Consider the following 19,095-nt stretch of genomic DNA (forward strand, 5'->3'; position numbering starts at 1 on the left):
GGAAATAAGAACACAAATAAACAAATGGGACCTAATGAAACTTAAAAGCTTTTGCACAGCAAAGGAAACCATAAACAAGACCAAAAGACAACCATCAGAATGGGAGAAAATATTTGCAAATGAAGCAACTGACAAAGGATTAATCTCCAAGATTTACAAGCAGCTCATGCAGCTCAATAACAAAAAAACGAACAACCCAATCCAAAAATGGGCCGAAGACCTAAATAGACATTTCTCCAAAGAAGATATACAGATGGCCTACAGACATATGAAAGAATGCTCAACATCATTAATCATTAGAGAAATGCAAATCAAAACTACAATGAGATATCATCTCACACCGGTCAGAATGGCCATCATCAAAAAATCTAGAAACAATAAATGCTGGAGAGGGTGTGGAGGAAAGGGAACACTCTTGCACTGTTGGTGGGAATGTAAATTGATACAGCCACTATGGAGAACAGTATGGAGGTTCCTTAAAAAACTACAAATAGAACTACCATACGACCCAGCAATCCCACTACTGGGCATATACCCTGAGAAAACCATAGGTCAAAAAGAGTCATGTACCAAAATGTTCATTGCAGCTCTATTTACAGTAGCCAGGACATGGAAGCAACCTAAATGTCCATCGACAGATGAATGGATAAAGAAGATGTGGCACACATATACAATGGAATATTACTCAGCCATAAAAAGAAATGAAATGGAGGTATTTGTAATGAGGTGGATGGAGTTAGAGTCTGTCATACAGAGTGAAGTAAGTCAGAAAGAGAAAAACAAATACAGTATGCTAACACATATATACGGAATCTAAGGAAAAAAAAAAAAAAAAGGCCATGAAGAACCTAGTGGCAAGACGGGAATAAAGACACAGACATACTAGAGAATGGACTTGAGGATATGGGGAGGGGGTGGGGTGAGATGTGACAGGGTAAGAGAGTGTCATGGACATATATACACTACCAAATGTAAAATAGATAACTAGTGGGAAGCAGCCGCATAGCACAGGGAGATCAGCTCTGTGCTTTGTGACCACCTAGAGGGGTGGGACGGGGAGGGTGGGAGGGAGGGAGATGCAAGAGGGAAGAGATATGGGAACATATTGTATATGTATAACTGATTCACTTTGTTATAAAGCAGAAGCTAACACACCATTGTAAAGCAATTATACTTCAATAAAGATGTTAAAAAAAAAAAAGAGAGAAAAAAAATATAGCTAGAGTTATGGCATTAAAAGATCATCAGTGGGGGAGAAAGACTGATAAGGAGTAGAAATTCACATAGTCTCAAATTATCTCCCCACAAATTACCTATTAGTTACAAAGGAAAACTAGTAACAACAACAACAACAAATCTGGTGTTCTTTCAGTTGTTCCTTGTAAATATTGTTAATTAATTTTTTTTATTGTTTTGGTTCACAAATGTTAAGCGTTTCTTTTGCTTGAATTTTGTCTTTCTTGAGGTCACGCCATTAAATAAGAAATACAGACAGAAATTCATGTATAGCAGTTCAAAGAATACCTCCAATGATGACAAATCCTTTGATAAGATACACTTTGGGTAAATGCCTAATCCCGCTCTTTTTGTTCAGACCTATTGAAATTGTTCTCCCCTCCAAAAGCCAGATCAGGCTAACCCCGCAGCACAACAGAGACATAAAGGAGCAGAACCCACCCCCCCTCATCCCCCGCGCTTGCCTTAGAGGGAGCCCGAGAGCTACAGCACTGGGTGGGCAGAGAGGTGGCTGTTCCAGGCTGGCCACTGAACTACATCTGGTCCCTCCCCTAGGGAGGGTTCTGACCTTCTTTACTTCTCCTTTTGTTGTCTGTATAAGACCAGAAACACTGTTTGCAGTTACTGTGATGGTTAGGTGTCTGTGGCAGGCAGGATGCTGGTGTCCAGAGAGGGCAGGTGGGGTAAACAGAACCCCTAGATATTGCTGGCCCAGCTGGGCTCCTGGCTACCTGGTTATGTGATGAACTGCACCAGCATTCCAGGGAGATGGGACAGGCACCTCGAAGACTACATTCAGACACCGAAAAACACACCCACCAAACAGCCATCCCAGACCTCTAATCTTACTTGATGACCAAACTATAATTACATTACAGCAATTACTTGAATATTACATTTTTATTACTGTTATGTCATTATGTCTACTAGGAAAAAATATGCCTACTTGAAGCAGCAAAATTCTTAATGACTCATTTAAGCTCATTTAAGCTACCTGAAACCCCTGACTTAAACATTTTGGCCAAAATAATTTTTAGAGCCTGGGGGGAAGAAGAGCGTTAATCTCCATCTATAGTGTTGGCCCAAAAAGCAAGAAAACTTTCACTGGTGGATATACTTCTAGAGATTAAAAAGTTCCAGCCAAGGCTGATCAGAAAGTTCTGATAGTTACATTTAAGAGCTCTGTTTATAAAGCCATCAATTCTTTATCATCTATTGATCAGTTCCAACTACTGGCAAAAAGTAGAGAACTCAGGAAACACCCATGTCTCCATCCTCCAAATGTGTGGAGGCATATTTCCCATACTTCCAAAATGTCAAGCGGGAAGATTCTTTAGAGGCCAGCTTAGCCCATTTTTCAGCCCTTTCTGTGGAAGCCAGTGGTTTATTTGGAACTCACAAAGGACACTCCTCAAATACTTACTAATGTAAGTTACATTTTCTAATCATTATATTTTACTTCATTACCTCTTTTTAGGTAGTTTCTCATTAGACCTGATCTTGCTGAAAGATTCCAAGCTGTCAGACTCAGTATATTTTCTCAGCAGGGGGCCCTTTGACCCTAACCACTTTGCAACTTAACCCAAACCGTGTCCCTTTCCCAAGCAGTGCAGGCCCAGACAAGCATATGATGCCTCTTGTCTCAAAAATAAATTCTATACTTTGAGAGCCAGGATTCAGACCCTTGAATTTGGGGAACTTACCATATGAGCTGATGAGTCAAAATATCCAGTTTTAACCACTTTTGAATTTTTTTACACATACATTTACCCCTAAATACTCTCTGCATTGAACAAGCACTTTCCTACAAGAAAATGAAGCAGCTAACAGGTTTTGCTTCCCTTAGGTAAACCAAGCCCAAGGTTTGCTTTTTGCTTCATTTTTTAAAAAGTCCTTTTGGCAAATATATGTCCTCTATGTTACTGTGTAAAATTCAGTGCCTAATTCTAAAGTTATGTACATCTGCCGGACATATACGCTATAAAACATTCATGGCTGCCTACCAATGTGAAAGGTATTACCAGGTCTATTTTTAACATTGTTTTGGCAAGGCTGTTGCTGTGGGAAAAAAAAGAAAAATTCCTATAGAATTCTTAATGAGAAAACTGAATGATTCTTTGAAATGTGGTTGTGATTCCCTGACTTATTCGGCGGTGATGTCACAGGTGGTGAGAAGCAAGAAACGGTAGACTCGCTCGTTTGCCAGCGTGCTCTCAAGATGCACCAGAGGGGAAATGAAACTCATCTTGCATGTGGTTTGTGCTGAGCTGTGCTTCCCACCACTGCTCCGGGGGTCACACAGGCCCCTGCTCGGGACATGTCTCACACACTCAGTTTGTCATCCCCATGAGCCTGTGTCATGGAAGGGTGCGCTGCTTGCATGTGTTTCTTATAGAACTTGATCAGCCCGCTGGCCTTTCTTCTGTTCATTACCCACATTTGTCTTAGAAAACAGCCACCTTGTTCTAGCTGTTGGAGAAAGACAGGGCTTTCCTCCAGCTCACCTGAGTCCCCTCGGTCGCTTAATTAGCAAGTGGCAAGAAGTTCAGAGAAGTCTGTCAGGACAGGAGAATGTGCTCCGGCCTCGTTGTCACCTAATTTGAATCCTGGGCCACACTCTTGGGCAGAGGACACAATGGCACATCAGGTGGTGTCCTGGTCAGGTCTCAGGTGGGTTTGTAATATTAAAAGAATAATATAATATTAGTGAATGCGAGGCGGTATCTGAAAGGAAAGCCAATGTTCCCTTGACGTTTATAAAAACATTATTGTAACACGTGAATTCTTTCTGTGGAATCTGTTAAACTAATATACAGTAAATATAATGGTTCAAAGTCAAAATCCCATACTTGATTTATGGATTTACCAAATTAACCTGCCAGACTGTCATCCTTCTTGCAAAGGCAAAACTACAGAACCTTTCCACAGTCACACTTCAGTCTCCGGCTACACATTCCAATCCCAGACCTGTCGCTGGCACCACGAATGTTTTCCCCCTTCTCCTGATGTCGTCTCAACATCTCAGGGTCGTTGGCGTTTTCTCAAGACTGTAACCCTTATGCAGTCGTTTATGGGACCAGCTGGTGACCTCACACACTCCCCAACTGTGCTGCAGACCATTTCAACACAACCCCTTGCCTCGGAGTTTTGATAACTTGACCTGGAGCTCCTGGGTCTGTAGCAACTTGGGGGCAGCTCAGTACCTGCTAAGGTATTGCTTCCCCCCCACCGGCCCCCCAAAAGGGCTGTAAAAGGTTAGGGTTCTGAGAGGTGGGCAGAGGCTGTGGCACACACGCTACTGGGCCCACAGAGGAAGGCCTCCTTCCTCCTCCTCCCTGGCACATGTTCGTTCTGAGGCCTCCTTCCTCCTCCTCCCTGGCACGTGTTCGTTCTGAGGCCTCCTTCGCTAAGGGCCATGTGCTCCAGACCAGCAGCCACAGCAAGAGGGGCCAGGTCTGGGGTGAAGAAAAGAGATGCCGAGGCATCCTCAGAAGGACGCTGTCCTTCCCCTCACACATCATCCGCTGCCCGCAGCCCAGCTCCCCTGAAGCCCTGGAGGGGCGGCCACGGGCAGAGTGAGGCTGACTCAGAAATGTCCCCTTTGTGCCTCTTTTGCCCGTAGCAGAACTTCAGTAGCAGAACTTGATCTTTCAGGAGTCTCTTTGGGAATCGCTGGGTCTTCTGCTTTTAACAGCTAAGTGAAGCAGTATCCCCTTATAAAAGGAAAAATGCCGCTTCAAGATTTGCTGAAGACAGAATGATGACACTTGGCAAGTCCAAAAAGAAGAACACTTCGCTGCCCAGTCTCTGCTCCCAGATGTTCGGATCACTGAGAAATGGTACAGCCAGGGTGAGGGGGTGCGAACTGCTTGTTTATTTGGCGTCTCCTTGGGGGGGTTATAAAAAACAAACAACAGAAACACACACACAAAAGCTCGACACAATAAATAAACCATTGACAGTAACCTAAGACGAGGCGCTCCTGCGAGCTTCTGAGCCTGTCTGTCTGTTGCTGTTCTGCAGTTAGCCGAGGATGCTTGTGGATAGTGCTAACGCAGCACTGAGCCCCGGGCCAAACACCTTCTCAGGTTTTTTTCCCCTCTGCGTTTTGCTAATCCCTGGATGAAACATAATCGCAGAGCAATGTTCAAGGTTGGACGCGACAGGGAGGAACTCGGCGTTGGCTCCCACCCAGTGGAAATAACATGCCATTGGACTTGACAAGGCAGGAGGAAGGATGTTAAACAAATACACTCCCTCCAGCCTCCCTAGCAATGGCTCGCTGCTCTCCACAGAAGCCCCAAGTTTCCCCAGGCTGCTCACTCCTCTCCCAGGTTTCATCACCTGAGATATGTTGTATAAGATAAATAGGCAGGGAGGCCAACGAGCAAAACTTCCAATCAGGAAAAGAATGGAAAGAGAATTAAGTCATTTATTCCCCTCTAGGGCAAAATTAAAGTTACAAAAGTATTTGTATATAATAAATATATAATTATACATAATAATTAAACTCCAGCCACTTGCAGTCATCATTCTTTTTCCCTTTCTCTCAGACCAGAGGAAAACATTTCTCCTTATTGTGGTTTCAGGTGTAGACTTCCGAATCAGAAGTTCCAGGTACCACCTGACTCCTTGTCATCTTGTGTTCTGATGACAGTATGGGAAAGGGAATCAGAGAATGGGACAGAATTTTCTCCAGTGAACAGAGAGGGAAGGCTGTCTAAAAGTACTCATCTGTTCCACATAAAGTTATCTAAAATATACACACACGCAAGTATATGTATTTGTAACTCATTTCATCTTTTTTTTAATAAATTTATTTTATTTATTTTATTTTTGGCTGCATTGGGTCTTTGTTGCTCCTCGTGGGCTTTCTCTAGTTGCAGCGAGCGGGGGCTACTCTTCGTTGCGGTGCGCGGGCTTCTCATTGCGGTGGCTTCTCTTGTTGCGGAGCATGGGCTCTAGGCACAGGCGTCAGTAGTTGCGACATGTGGGCTCAGTAGTGCCTCGCAGGCCCTGTAGTTGTGGCGCACGGGCTTAGTTGCTCCACGGCACGTGGGATCTTCCCAGACCAGGGCTCGAACCCGTGTCCTGTGTTGGCAGGTGGATTCGTAACCACTGCCCCACCAGGGAAGCCCTCTCAGTTAAGCTTTACAACAACGCTCTGAGATTGATACTGTTATTCTTATTTTACAGATGGAAGTCTGGGGTGCAGAGGGGTTTAAGACCACACAGATTCAACCATGGAATGAACTGGAGATCTCCATGTGGTTCTAGACAGAAAAGCGGGCTCTGAGGAGTCAGGGAGGCAAAGCTAGAGGTTAAAAACAGTAACAACAGCAAATCCCCCTACTGTCAGGAGACTAACAAGCAAATAAATAATAAATAATAGAACCTGGCCTCAGTGCTCGACCTTTTCCTGAGGAGCTTAGAAAGTGCTCAGAGGTGATCTTGCGTCTTGTCCAGTTATAGTTGAGTTGCGTTGTAGGTTTGCCTGAGGGCATTGTCATAAATCTGTGCTGAAACCAAACCTGGAGCAGGTGTCCCCTCTCCTGTTGGTCCAGCTCTCATGAGATCAGATGTGATGGAACCAGGAGGAGGATCATCAGCATTTTTACCTGATCCTGGGATGGAGAAGCTAAAAGGGTGGCCTTTGTTACCGCACCTCCCAGAGTGGATCCACGTGGCCTTTCACTGACTCCCTCTGGGCTTCTCTCCTTTTCCTCTGAAACCATGAATCCTCTTTGACCTCAAGGCCATGAAGCCAAATATGACTGCTGGCCCTGGACGAGCTCCTATGGCTGTTACCAGTGTCTGCAAGCATGGCTATCACCCCATCTTCCTGCAGATCATCCAGGACCCTCTGAAACAGCCTTTTCTCTTTTATTCCGCGAGCCCTCAATGTGTCAAGCACTGTGCCACGTGGCACAGGAAGGACGCAGCTTCTGCAGTGTTTGCTCAGCCAAGTAAAGTGAAGCTCGTCTCAGTGTAGACTATTCACTCTGTGATTCTCTCAGCCCTACTGCCTACCAGAGTTTGCTGGACTTTCCTGGACATGGAGACGAAGTGAAGTAGTGAGAGCTTCCCTCCAGGCTTTGAGTTCTGGCTCTGGTCCTGGTCAGCTCTCCACCCTTGGGCATGTCTCCTGACCTCTTGGAGCTTCAGTTTCCTCATCCATAAAAGGGAGGAGATAATTCCTACCTCACAGGAGTTGAGGTGGTGCCACTGTGACCCCACCTCCAGCTTTCATCAGCATCTCTCTAACTTTCTGGTTTATTCTGAAGATTCTTTTAAGTAATCACCAAAAGCCAAATGTTCCATCCACTCCCTGTTTTTTGTTTTTCGTTTGATGATTTCCTTCAGAAAAGTGTTTTGCCTGTCTCCTGGGTGAACGTATCCCTTGCCAACTTCTTTGAAAGCCTTTGACAGAGGGGAACACGCTTCTACTAAATGCCACCGGGGAAGAGAATGGAGGGAGGGACAATACCCCCCTTCTACCTAGAGAGCCTTTCACAGACGCAGTACTTCCTCACCTGCAGCCTCAGCTCATCCCACAGCAGCCCTGGGAAGTGGTCAGAGCTGAGACCATCAGCCCATCTTACAAATGAGGAAACCGAGGTTCGCAGAGATTGCGTGGCTTGTCTGGGGTACACAGCTGACACGTGAAGCCAGATCTCTAAAGCAGGTCTCCGACTCCACATCAGTGCTCCTTCCACCACAAAGAACCTCTTTGGGGAGAAGTCCTTTTTCTGGTTGCAAATCCAAGAGGGAAAGTTTTTGACGATGGCCTAGGTTATGAGAGTGGGGCGGCAAGGTGACCCAGGCCTGCCTTGCCTCCTGCATCTGCTGGAAGACTCTTGCTATAGCTTCCTTTTCCAGGAACACAGAGAGTTAGGGCCTCTGTTTCTGTAAGTGGTGGAATTAATCCAAATCTGGAATCACTGTAAGTCCAGGATCTCATCCACCAGCCCAACCTCACCCAAGTCTCCACTTGTTACTTCATGTGAGGGCTTGCATGAGTAATTATTCTCTTTGAGCCTTAATTTCCTCATCTTTTAATTGGGGATAATAATACCTAATTCTCATGGTTGGGATGACGTATTCTCATATGTCAACAATTACCATGTTGTAGGCATCTTATGTGGGTGTGTTATGTGCCAGGAATTATTCTAGGTACTGCAGGTAAACAGTGAACAAGATAGAAAGGGACCTTCCTCTTGTGCAGCTTACCTGCTAAAGGGGGAAGGTCAATAATAACCTAACAATGAACAAGATAAGTCCCAAAGAGTAATAACTGCTGAGGGGATGTATGATTGAACATATAAATGAACATGTAAAAGTACTCAAACTGAAAGAAATAATCTTAACTGAATATTGTATGGTGAAACAGCCACACAGAGAAAACAATATTTCAGGTCATTTTTTAAATACAGTATTCTGATTATACATCCCTAGTAAGATATATTCCCAGGACAAAAAGAACCGTAAAGGAATCTTAATGTTTATTCAGTAGCCTTCTAATAATTTAAAGTTACATTGGAAAGTTAATATGAGTTCATAATTCTTTTTTCTCTTAAAAAATAACATATTTCCTAGCTCTCTCTAACCATTGAAAAGGCTTAGAAGGTGACAACCCAGTAGCAATAAGTTCCTAGTTTTGTGGCCTCTAAATCTGATTTAGTGAGCACAATAAAGGAGCCAAAGATTCATGGTGAAATGGTTGATTCCAGGTCTAAGGCAAGAGATATACAAGATGAGCCTTGGATATCTTGCACAAGATAGCAAGGAAACAACCAAAGACTAATTTTAATGCATCTATTCAATAGAACAGAGGCCATAAAAGAGTCTTCTTGAAGGGGCTTCTCTTGGCCTAAGGATAATTTGAACATCGAAAAGATCAAAACACATCAAATATATATATACATTTTAGCCACAAGCTTAAAATAATTCTAAAACAAAAAGTCACATGTTACCTCTCTGCAGGTTACTGAGCCACCAACTCTGAAATTTGCTTTTAAATTTGCTTTTAAAAATTGGGACCTAATGAAACTTAAAAGCTTTTGCACAGCAAAGGAAACCATAAACAAGACCAAAAGACAACCCTCAGAATGGGAGAAAATATTTGCAAATGAAGCAACTGACAAAGGATTAATCTCCAAGATTTACAAGCAGCTCATGCAGCTCAATAACAAAAAAACAAACAACCCAATCCAAAAATGGGCAGAAGACCTAAATAGACATTTCTCCAAAGAAGATATACAGATTGCCAACAGACACATGAAAGAATGCTCAACACCATTAATCATTAGAGAAATGCAAATCAAAACTACAATCTCACACCGGTCAGAATGGCCATCATCAAAAAATCTAGAAACAATAAATACTGGAGAGGGTGTGGAGAAAAGGGAACACTCTTGCACTGTTGGTGGGAATGTAAATTGATACAGCCACTATGGAGAACAGTATGGAGGTTCCTTAAAAAACTAAAAACAGAACTACCATATGACCCAGCAATCCCACTACTGGGCATATACCCTGAGAAAACCATAATTCAAAAAGAGTCATGTACCAAAATGTTCATTGCAGTTCTGTTTACAATAGCCAGGACATGGAAACAACCTAAGTGTCCATCATCGGATGAATGGATAAAGAAGATGTGGCAAATATATACAATGGAATATTACTCAGCCATAAAAAGAAATGAAATGGAGGTATTTGTAATGAGGTGGATGGAGTTAGAGTCTGTCATACAGAGTGAAGTAAGTCAGAAAGAGAAAAACAAATACAGTATGCTAACACATATATATGGAATCTAAGGGAAAAAAAAAAAAAGGTCATGAAGAACCTAGTGGCAAGATGGGAATAAAGACACAGACCTACTAAAGAATGGACTTGAGGATATGGGGAGGGGGAGAGTTGAGATGTGACAGGGTGAGAGAGTGTCATGGACATATATACACTACCAAATGTAAAATAGATAGCTAGTGGGAAGCAGCCACATAGCACAGGGAGATCAGCTCGGTGCTTTGTGACCGCCTGCGGGGGGTGGGATGGGGAGGGTGGGAGGGAGGGAGATGCGGGAGGGAGGAGATACGGGGATATATGTATATGTATAGCTGATTCACTTTGTTATGGAGCAGAAACTGACACACCATTGTGAAGCAATTATACTTCAATAAAGATGTTAAAAAAAAAAAAAAAGAATAAGGCTCCATTATATATACTACCAAATGTAAAATAGATAGCTAGCGTGAAGCAGCCGCATAGCACAGGGAGATCAGCTCATTGCTTTGTGACCGCTTAGAGGGGTGGGATAGGGAGGGTGGGAGGGAGACGCAAGAGGGAAGAGATATGGGGATATAGGTATATGTATAGCTGATTCACTTTGTTATACAGCAGAAACTAACACACCATTGTAAAGCAATTATACTCCAATAAAGATGTTAAAAAAAAAATAAAAATAGAACTACCATATGACCCAGCAATCCCACTACTGGGCATATACCCTGAGAAAACCATAATTCAAAAAGAGTCATGTACCAAAATGTTCATTGCAGCTCTATTTACAATAGCCAGAACATGGAAGCAACCTAAGTGTCCATCATCGGATGAATGGATAAAGAAGATGTGGCACATATATACAATGGAATATTACTCAGCCATAAAAAGAAACAAAATGGAGGTATTTGTAGTGAGGTGGATGGAGTTAGAGTCTGTCATACAGAGTGAAGTAAGTCAGAAAGAGAAAAACAAACAAATACAGTATGCTAACACATATATATGGAATCTAAGGGAAAAAAAAAAAGGTCATGAAGAACCTAGTGGCAAGATGGGAATAAAGACACAGACCTACTAGAGAATGGACTTGAGGCTATGGGGAGGGGGAGGGGTAAGATGTGACAGGGTGAGAGAGTGGTATGGACATATATACACTACCAAAAAAAAAAAAATTGGGAGGGATTAACCATTTATCCCATCTTTGCTGCATTTTGGTATAACCAAATTGTTGTTAGGGGAAAGTTTTTCTTTGTAGAAGAATTCCAGGTAATAAATGCAAGAAAGACTTATAGAAGTATAAAAATCACCATTTTGAAACTCAGTGAAATAATGTATCTAGCAACAATCATTGAAGGCTGCCAAAATCATTGGGTAAAAGGTTGATGGGGAGCTTTATGATGGAAGAGTCAGGCTGGCACCACCTCAACCCCCCAGTCAATCTTAGCATCACTAAAGGTGGGACAGCTGAACATGGTGTGTTTCATGATGTGATGTACCCATATGAAGTATCACCAAACAAACTTGAACCTGAGTCTGTAGATCTAACTACCGGTGTACAGGAAGTCCAACAGACAGAGGAAAAAATCAGGGAAAACAACCAAATTGAAAATGTGGGACCTCCTTCAGGTCAAATAACCTGATTTCTCCACCAAATAGATGATGCTAAAAAGGTAGGGAAGAAAACAACCTAAGTGTCCATCGATGAAGGAATGGATAAAGAAACCGTGGTGTGTAGAGAGAGAACGGAATATTAGTCAGCCATAAAAAGTACAAAATCTTGCCACTTGTAACCACATGGATGGACCTCAAGGGCATTTATACTAAGTGAAATAAGCACAATAATAAGTCAGACAGAGAAAGACAAATAATAAAAATACCGTATGATCTCTCTTCTATCTATATGGAATCTTTAAAATAAAAAAGCTTATAGAGGGACTTCCCTGGTGGTCCAGTGGTTAAGACTCTGTGCTTCCACTGAGGGGGCACGAGTTCAATCCTTGGTCAGGGAACTAAGATGCCACGTGCAGTGTGGCATGGCCAAAAAAAAAAAAAAGTTTACAGATATCAAGGATACAGACGACAAATCTGTGGTTGCCAGAGGTGGGGTGGGGGGCTGGGAGAAAGAGGGGAACTGTTTTTGTTTTCGTTTTTCAGTTTAAATAAATTGAATCAAAATAGAAAGAAAGAAAATGAAGAAGTGAATAGAATATCCATGGACTGGGGGACAACTTCAAGAGGTGTAACATATGCATAATTGGAATACAAGAAGGAGAATAAAGCAAGAACAGAACAGAAATATGTTTGAAGTAATAACAGCCAAAGTTTTTGAAAAATCAATGACAACACAAAACCACGGATCCAGGAAGCTCAGAGAATACAGTTCAAGGTAAATACCAAAAATTCTACACCTAGTATGTCATGTGTGTATTATTAGTCAGGGTTGTCCAGAGAAACAAAATCAATAGGATACATTGGATTGGCCGAAAAGTTCGTGCCATAGGATCTTACGGAAAAATCTGAACGAACTTTTTGGTCAACCCAGTATATGTAGCTATGTAAGAGGAAATTTATTATGAGAATTGGCTCACATGGTTATGGGTGAAGTCCCACCCATAATTATATTAATAATTATAAAAAATAAAATTAAATTAAAAGGTGGGGGGTGGTAGGTAGGGGAGGTTTCAAAGAATGGAAAAAAAGAAACTTGGGCGATATAAAAACCAAGTGCCATGTGTCGATCTTGGTTGGATTTGAACAAACCAACTGTAACAAATCAGGAAGCTTTGAACATGGACTGGCTATTACTGATTTTAAAGATACAATTTTAAACTTTTAAAATATGATGTCACAGAGATATACCTTAAGCGTTAGAGATGGACACTGAAACATTCAGGGTGAAATTAAATGATGTCCCTGTGTGACAGGCAGAATAATAGCCCCCCAAAATGTCCGCATTCTAATCCCTGGAGCCTGTGAATATGTTACTTTACAAGGCGAAGGGAATTTTGCAGATATGACTGAGTTAAGGATCTTTGGACGGAAGGATAGCCTGAATGGGTCCAGTCTAATCACATAAGTGTTGGAGGAAGGAGGCCAGAACTCAAGAATATGGGAAGCTTCTAGGAGCTGGAAGAGGCAAGGAAACAGATTTCCCCCGAGAGCCTCCAGAAAGAAACACAGCCCTGCCAACACCTATATATAAAATAATCAATTTGTATTGTTTTAAGCCACTAAGGTTTTGGTAATTTGTTACAGCAGTAAATGAAAACAATGCATATGGGATCTGTTTTAAAATGCTTTAGAAAAAAAAAAGTGAAAAATAGATGAAAGATTAGAAAAATATCAATAACTGTTGAAATTGGAAGATGGGTACTTTGAGATTCATTATACTATTCTGTCTACTTCTACATTTGAAAATTTCCACAATAAAAGGGTTTTGAAAAGGGTTTGACTGGAGGGTGGGGAGTAGTTGAGGAGAGAAGGAGAGGGTTTGAAGGACAGGATGCTTTCATGGTACAGCATGAGATTAGAGGTCTCAGACCAAAGGCCACCAAGAGTGACACGTTACATGGATGAGAGATCTGGCTCCTGGTCACCAGTGTGATGCTGAATGCTCTCTGTATGGACCAAACCCGGAGTAAAGGACTCTCTCCAGAAAGGACAATAAATCACTCATTTACTGAACGTTTCTTGAGCATCTACTGTGGCATTGATCACTAGACGTAGCCCTTGTGCTCTAAGATCTTGACCTCATGAAAGAAACAGAAATGTAAACCAGAAAGATGGCGGAATTCAAGGCCTGCTCATTGAAATCACACATGCCTTTGGCGGAAGAGGTAGGAGTGAGGTCTCATTTGTCTCTGAGAGGGAGAATAATTTGTGTCCATCCAGCCCTGGCCACACCCCACCCCATGAAAAGTATTTGTGTGCTCACCAGCCTGGCTGGCACCCATTCCAGCCAAATGAGCTCCTGGACCCTTCACACTACCTCAGGTGGGAAAAAAGTAAACATTCTCTCAAACTGGCTAAAGGAAAAGGGGGTTTGGTAATGAGGAGTCAGGGCAGTAGCTAGGGCAGACCTTACGGGGGACGGCCACTGGGACCGAGTTGGCTGTAGAAACACAACAACTTCTCTCTGCCAGCTCTGCCCACCAGTGCTCTCTCCCTTGTACGGTGGGATAACATGCTGAACAATTTGCTTTCCTTGGACCGGATCCTATTCAGTCAGTGGCATCCATTGTCTCGGAGTATTGGGGCTGTTAAGTTAAGCTAAAAGGAAGGGAAACAGACAGAAACCATCAATGCCCGTTTTTGGAAAACAGACTTCTGACATTAATAGCAAAAACATTAGTGCTGAAAGCCAGGGTTTTTGATTGGCAAGAGCCAAGCTATTGTGGGAGCAAAAGAGTCTGTTGCACTCTAAAAACCAGATTTAGGAAACACAAAAGGCAAAATCCTGAAGAGCTCTTATGCCATGGGCTAGACTGATGGCCTTGACGATTAGGAGAGGAAAGAGACCACCAGGTCCCAGAGATTAACTGATCTACAGGCTGGGAAACAGATGGGACAAAGGGAAATCGGCAGGGTCCAGGGTAAGAGGATGGAAGTGGGCTCATTACCTAGAGGTGGCCAAGCCAGCGCCTGAAGACTCCTGGGTCCTATCGCCTGCCTGGAATCCCAGTGGGGAGTCTCATTATAAGTCAAGTATCTCCATTGGTAGCAGCCTTCCAGCCCGAGTAATGCCCCAAGACACTGCTCAACCCATCCTAATTGCATCTACTGTAATGGTGCAGGACACACATGAGCTCCCCAAACGGAAGTGACACACAGAAGGGGGTAGAGTATGGAAGTGAAGGCTCCCAGCACCTTCCTTTACATGGGACTGAACAGCCCAGGATCCTTCCCTAAGCGAAGAGAATGGTGAAACACTGCCCTCTTAGACAAAACCAGCCACTCCAGACCCAGAGGCACCGACCCATCAGCTGGAGTCACTGCATTGAATCCTCAGGCTCGGATGGACAATCCAATTGGCTCAACTTGGGTCAAGAGCCTCCTGTACCTCCCATCTGTGGTTGACCTACAGCTTCCTCCCCAACGGCATGTGCTCTGGTTCCCCCCATGTCAAAACCTGTTCTCCAAGTCTCACCCCTTGCCGTTGTGGTCATCAGTGACCCCACACTGCCAAGTTCAGTGCCACTCCTCTCCTTAGCCTCTCAGCAGCTAGCGGCCCAGCTGACCACTCCCCCCTTTTCCATACTCTCTTCTCTTGACGTCAGCGATGCCATCCTTGCCTGGCTTTCCCCTGACCCCCGGGAGCTATTCCTTCTCAGTCTCCTGGCTGGTTTCTCCTCCTCCGATCACACATTTACTGTTGGCAAGCCCAAAACTTGGTCCTTGATCTTTTCCATCCACAGTGTCTCCCTAGAGATCACACCTACAGATCTTCCTGGACTTGCGATGGGGTTACATCCCAATAAGCCCATTATTAAGTTGAAAATACCGTAAGTCGAAAATGCGTTTAATACACCTAACCTACCAAACACCATAGCTTAGCCTAACATACCTTAAACGTGCTCAGAATGCTTATGTTAGCCCACAGTTGAGCAGACTCATCTAACACAAAGCCAGTGTTATAATAAAGGGTCGAGGGCTTCCCTGGTGGCGCAGTGGTTGGGAGTCCGCCTGCCGATGCGGGGGGCACGTGTTCGAGCTCTGGTCTGGGAGGATCCCACATGCCGCGGGGCAACTGGGCCTGTGAGCCACAATTACTGAGCCTGCGCGTCTGGAGCCTGTGCTCTGCAACAAGAGAGGCCGCGATAGTGAGAGGCCCGCGCACCGCGATGAAGAGTGGCCCCCGCTTGCCACAACTAGAGAAAGCCCTCGCACAGAAATGAAGACACAACACAGCCATAAATAAATTAATTAATAAATTAAAAAATAAATAAATAAAGGGTCGAATATCTCATGTAATGTATTGAATACGGTACTGAAAGTGAAAAACAGCATGGTTGTCTGGGTATAGAGTGGTTGTATCGGTTGTTTACCCGTGTGGCTGCGAGGCTGACTGGGAGCTGTGGCTCAAAGCGGCTGCCCAGCATCACCAGAGAGGATCGTACGGCATATCCCTGGCCTGGGAAAAGATCAAAGTTCAAAGTACAGGTTCTACTGGATGCGTATTGCTTTCGTACCATCCTAAAGTCAAGCCATCATAAGTCGAGCCATCGTAAGTCGAGGACCATCTGTGGTCTTATGGCTTTGAACACCATCTCTTTGCCAGCAACTCCCACATTGATATCCCCAGCCCTGGCTTCTCCTATGAGCATCAAACTGATATATCCACTGCCTACATGACATCTTCATTTGGATATCCGATTCAAACTCCACGTGGTGCGTGATAACTCTTTACCAAATTTATGCCAGAAACTTGTTCTTCCCAGTTTCAGCAAAGGGCCCCAACGTCCACCCAGGTGCTTGAATTCAAAATGTAAGGCGTCATCCTCAATCATCCTCTATCCCCAAACCTCATGGCCAATACATCAAGCCAAAAAATGTCCCCTTATTCATCTACTTCTCTCCATCTCCATAGCAACATTCCTAATCCAAGACCCCGTTACTTCTGAACTGAGCTCCTGGAATCTTCTCAGTAACTTCCTGCTGCCACGCCTACCTGCCTACAGACAGCACGTGGTTGCTCCCTCCCGTCTTCATATCTCAGTTCACTGTCCCCTCCTCGGCGTCCCTCCCTGACTGCCCGAAGCTCCCCTCCACTCAGCCTCTGCCACATCACACTATTTTACTTTCTTTATATCATTCAACTACTATCTTGTTAATTGACTATTTTATAGTCTCCTCTCACCAAAAACGACTTTTATGAAAGCAGGGACCTTGTGTCCCCAACACCAGGCATTCAACAAATATTTATGGAATGAAGGAATCCACAAACTCATAAGTAGCTGGCGTCAGTCTTTCTTTTCTCAAAGAAAGTCTGGTTTACGAGTACAAGACAAAGATGGGTGGAGGTCAGAGGGAACCTAGTCCAGGCTGGGTACACACAGAAGGAAAACGGGCTGTGAGGATCTGGGAGAGATGACAGAAGCAACAGTGCCTTCCATTTCGTAGCACTTTCCCAGGTGTCATCTTATTTGGCTGTCACAAACCGCCTCCCAAGGGAGAACAAGGGTCATCCCTCATTTTCTTCTTTTTTTTTCACTAATGAGGGGATCAGGAGGGGTGAAGTGATTCCTAAGGTCACACAGCCAGTTGATAGGACGGGGGTCTGGAGCCCAGATCTTCAGACTCCCAGTTCAGTGCTCCGTCATGACCACATACAACACGTGTCCTACTCGTGGGCCTCTGGGAAGGCTGAGCAGTAAACCACCTGAGTGCTGTGAGTTCTGTCCTCCATCCCCTGGGAAGCTCCCCAGTTTGATGACCTGGGCAGGACAGAAAGGCGCCAGATGCTTCTTTGCTGCAGACGGCCCTCTGCACAGACCCCCTTCCTCGGTCCCACTGGACACCTGCTCGGGATCTCATCACATAATTACCCCCAAGCTTCCATCAGGGCTTTGAGCCACAAAAGGGGCATTAGATGATTTGGTCCAAGCCTCTCATTCTACAAATGAGGCACCCAAGACCCAAAGAGGGTCGTGACTTGCCCCAAGTCACATGGGGAATTAGTCACAGAGCTGGGGGACACCCAGGTGACCTGCAGACAGAAAAGTATAGTGAATAATATACCTGCGTCCCAGCTCTGTTGAATTCTTACATTTTGCAAAAATTGGCTCCAGTTTCTGTTTTTAAATAAAACACTGTGACACAGTAGAAGGTCCCTGGGTGCCCTCCCCAATTCCATTCCTCTCTCCTCTTGCCAGAGGTTACCACCATCCTGAATTTGGTGGTTCTCATTCCCACCTGTTTTTATACTTTTGCAACACATGTATAGATCTCTAAACAGTATGTAGAATCATTCTGTATGCTTTTAAACTTGATATAAACAGCATTACACTGCACAGGTTCTTCTGCAACTTGCTATTATGGTCTTGAGATTGAACCATGGTGAGAAATGCAGGGCTGGTTCAATCATTTTAACTACTCAGATACCATGATTTATTTATCTTCCCATTGATGGACATTTAAGCGCTATTTCTTCACCGTTACAAATGATGTTGCAATAAGCATTCGGGGGACAAAATTTTTCCATTCTCCTGTCCATGGATGCTTTTTCCCCAATGTGTTGCTACCCCTGCCAGTGCTGTAGTATCTCCTGGACATGTGGCCCCAAGATTCTCCCGGGACTTCTGAGAGGAATCGCCGGGCTCTGGGACAGGCGTGGCTTCAGCTCTACTAGCTATTGCCAGTTTGCTCCCCAAAAGTGGTTGTACCACTTTACACTCCGCTCAGCAGTCTTTCCATTATGCCAAGCTGCTGCCTTATTCTGCTTTCAATTCTTTCTAATTTATGAAAGGAAAATATAAAAGAGGTGCTATTACCTTATTAAAAAATCCAGCTTCCTTTCCCTGCAGAAAGGAGAGGAGGAGAGATGGGGAATTGCTTGTTGGATGAGGGCCTGGCACGCATTCATCAACTTTATAGTAGCGCCGGCTTGGAATTCAGGTCTCCTGAGGGGGGAGAGCGGGGCCACTGGAAACAAGAGATACTTTCACCGTGGCCTCCTCCAGGAACGCAGATAGAATTTACTCTAAGGTACAAAACCGTTTGCACTTACAGCCTCCCTGGTTCCAATCAGGACATGAAGGGAAAGTGCCAAGACACCAGAGAATAAGCCAGTTCTCATAAACTTTCCAGCCAAATGGCAGACTCTGGAAGGTAGAACTGAGACTGGTAATGAACTCGAGCGCTCAGCCCAGGGCAGCTCTGGGCAAGGGTCCTCACTTCTGCCCCCGAACCATGCCACCCTAATGCCCCGCCAACCTCCCTGACTCCAGCTGTGTGTCTGCCCCAGGCCAGCACCCTCTCCCCCTAAAGGAAACCCCTGGGCTCTTGGTCTCCTTCGAATCCTTCTCACCCCCACCCCCGACCCCCGTGCTCATCTCTGTCACGGTGGTTAGAGCTTCGTCGATT

At 44.3% G+C, this 19,095-nt stretch overlaps 1 protein-coding gene across 1 annotated transcript in view; it reads left to right on the plus strand.

Moving 5' to 3' along the window:
* SUPT3H (SPT3 homolog, SAGA and STAGA complex component) overlaps positions 1-849 on the plus strand; it is a 446,064-nt gene extending 445,215 nt beyond the window's left edge. The window contains exon 4 of the mRNA XM_082412495.1: positions 49-849. Within this exon, the coding sequence (XP_082268621.1) occupies positions 49-817 (769 nt within the window). The 3' untranslated portion in view covers positions 818-849. The remainder of the gene's footprint in view (positions 1-48) is intronic.
* The last annotated feature ends 18,246 nt before the right edge of the window (positions 850-19,095 follow it).

The sequence above is a fragment of the Balaenoptera physalus genome (genome assembly GCF_965194825.1).
Source record: "Balaenoptera physalus genome assembly, chromosome: 11".
In the NCBI taxonomy this organism is placed as follows: domain Eukaryota; kingdom Metazoa; phylum Chordata; class Mammalia; order Artiodactyla; family Balaenopteridae; genus Balaenoptera; species Balaenoptera physalus.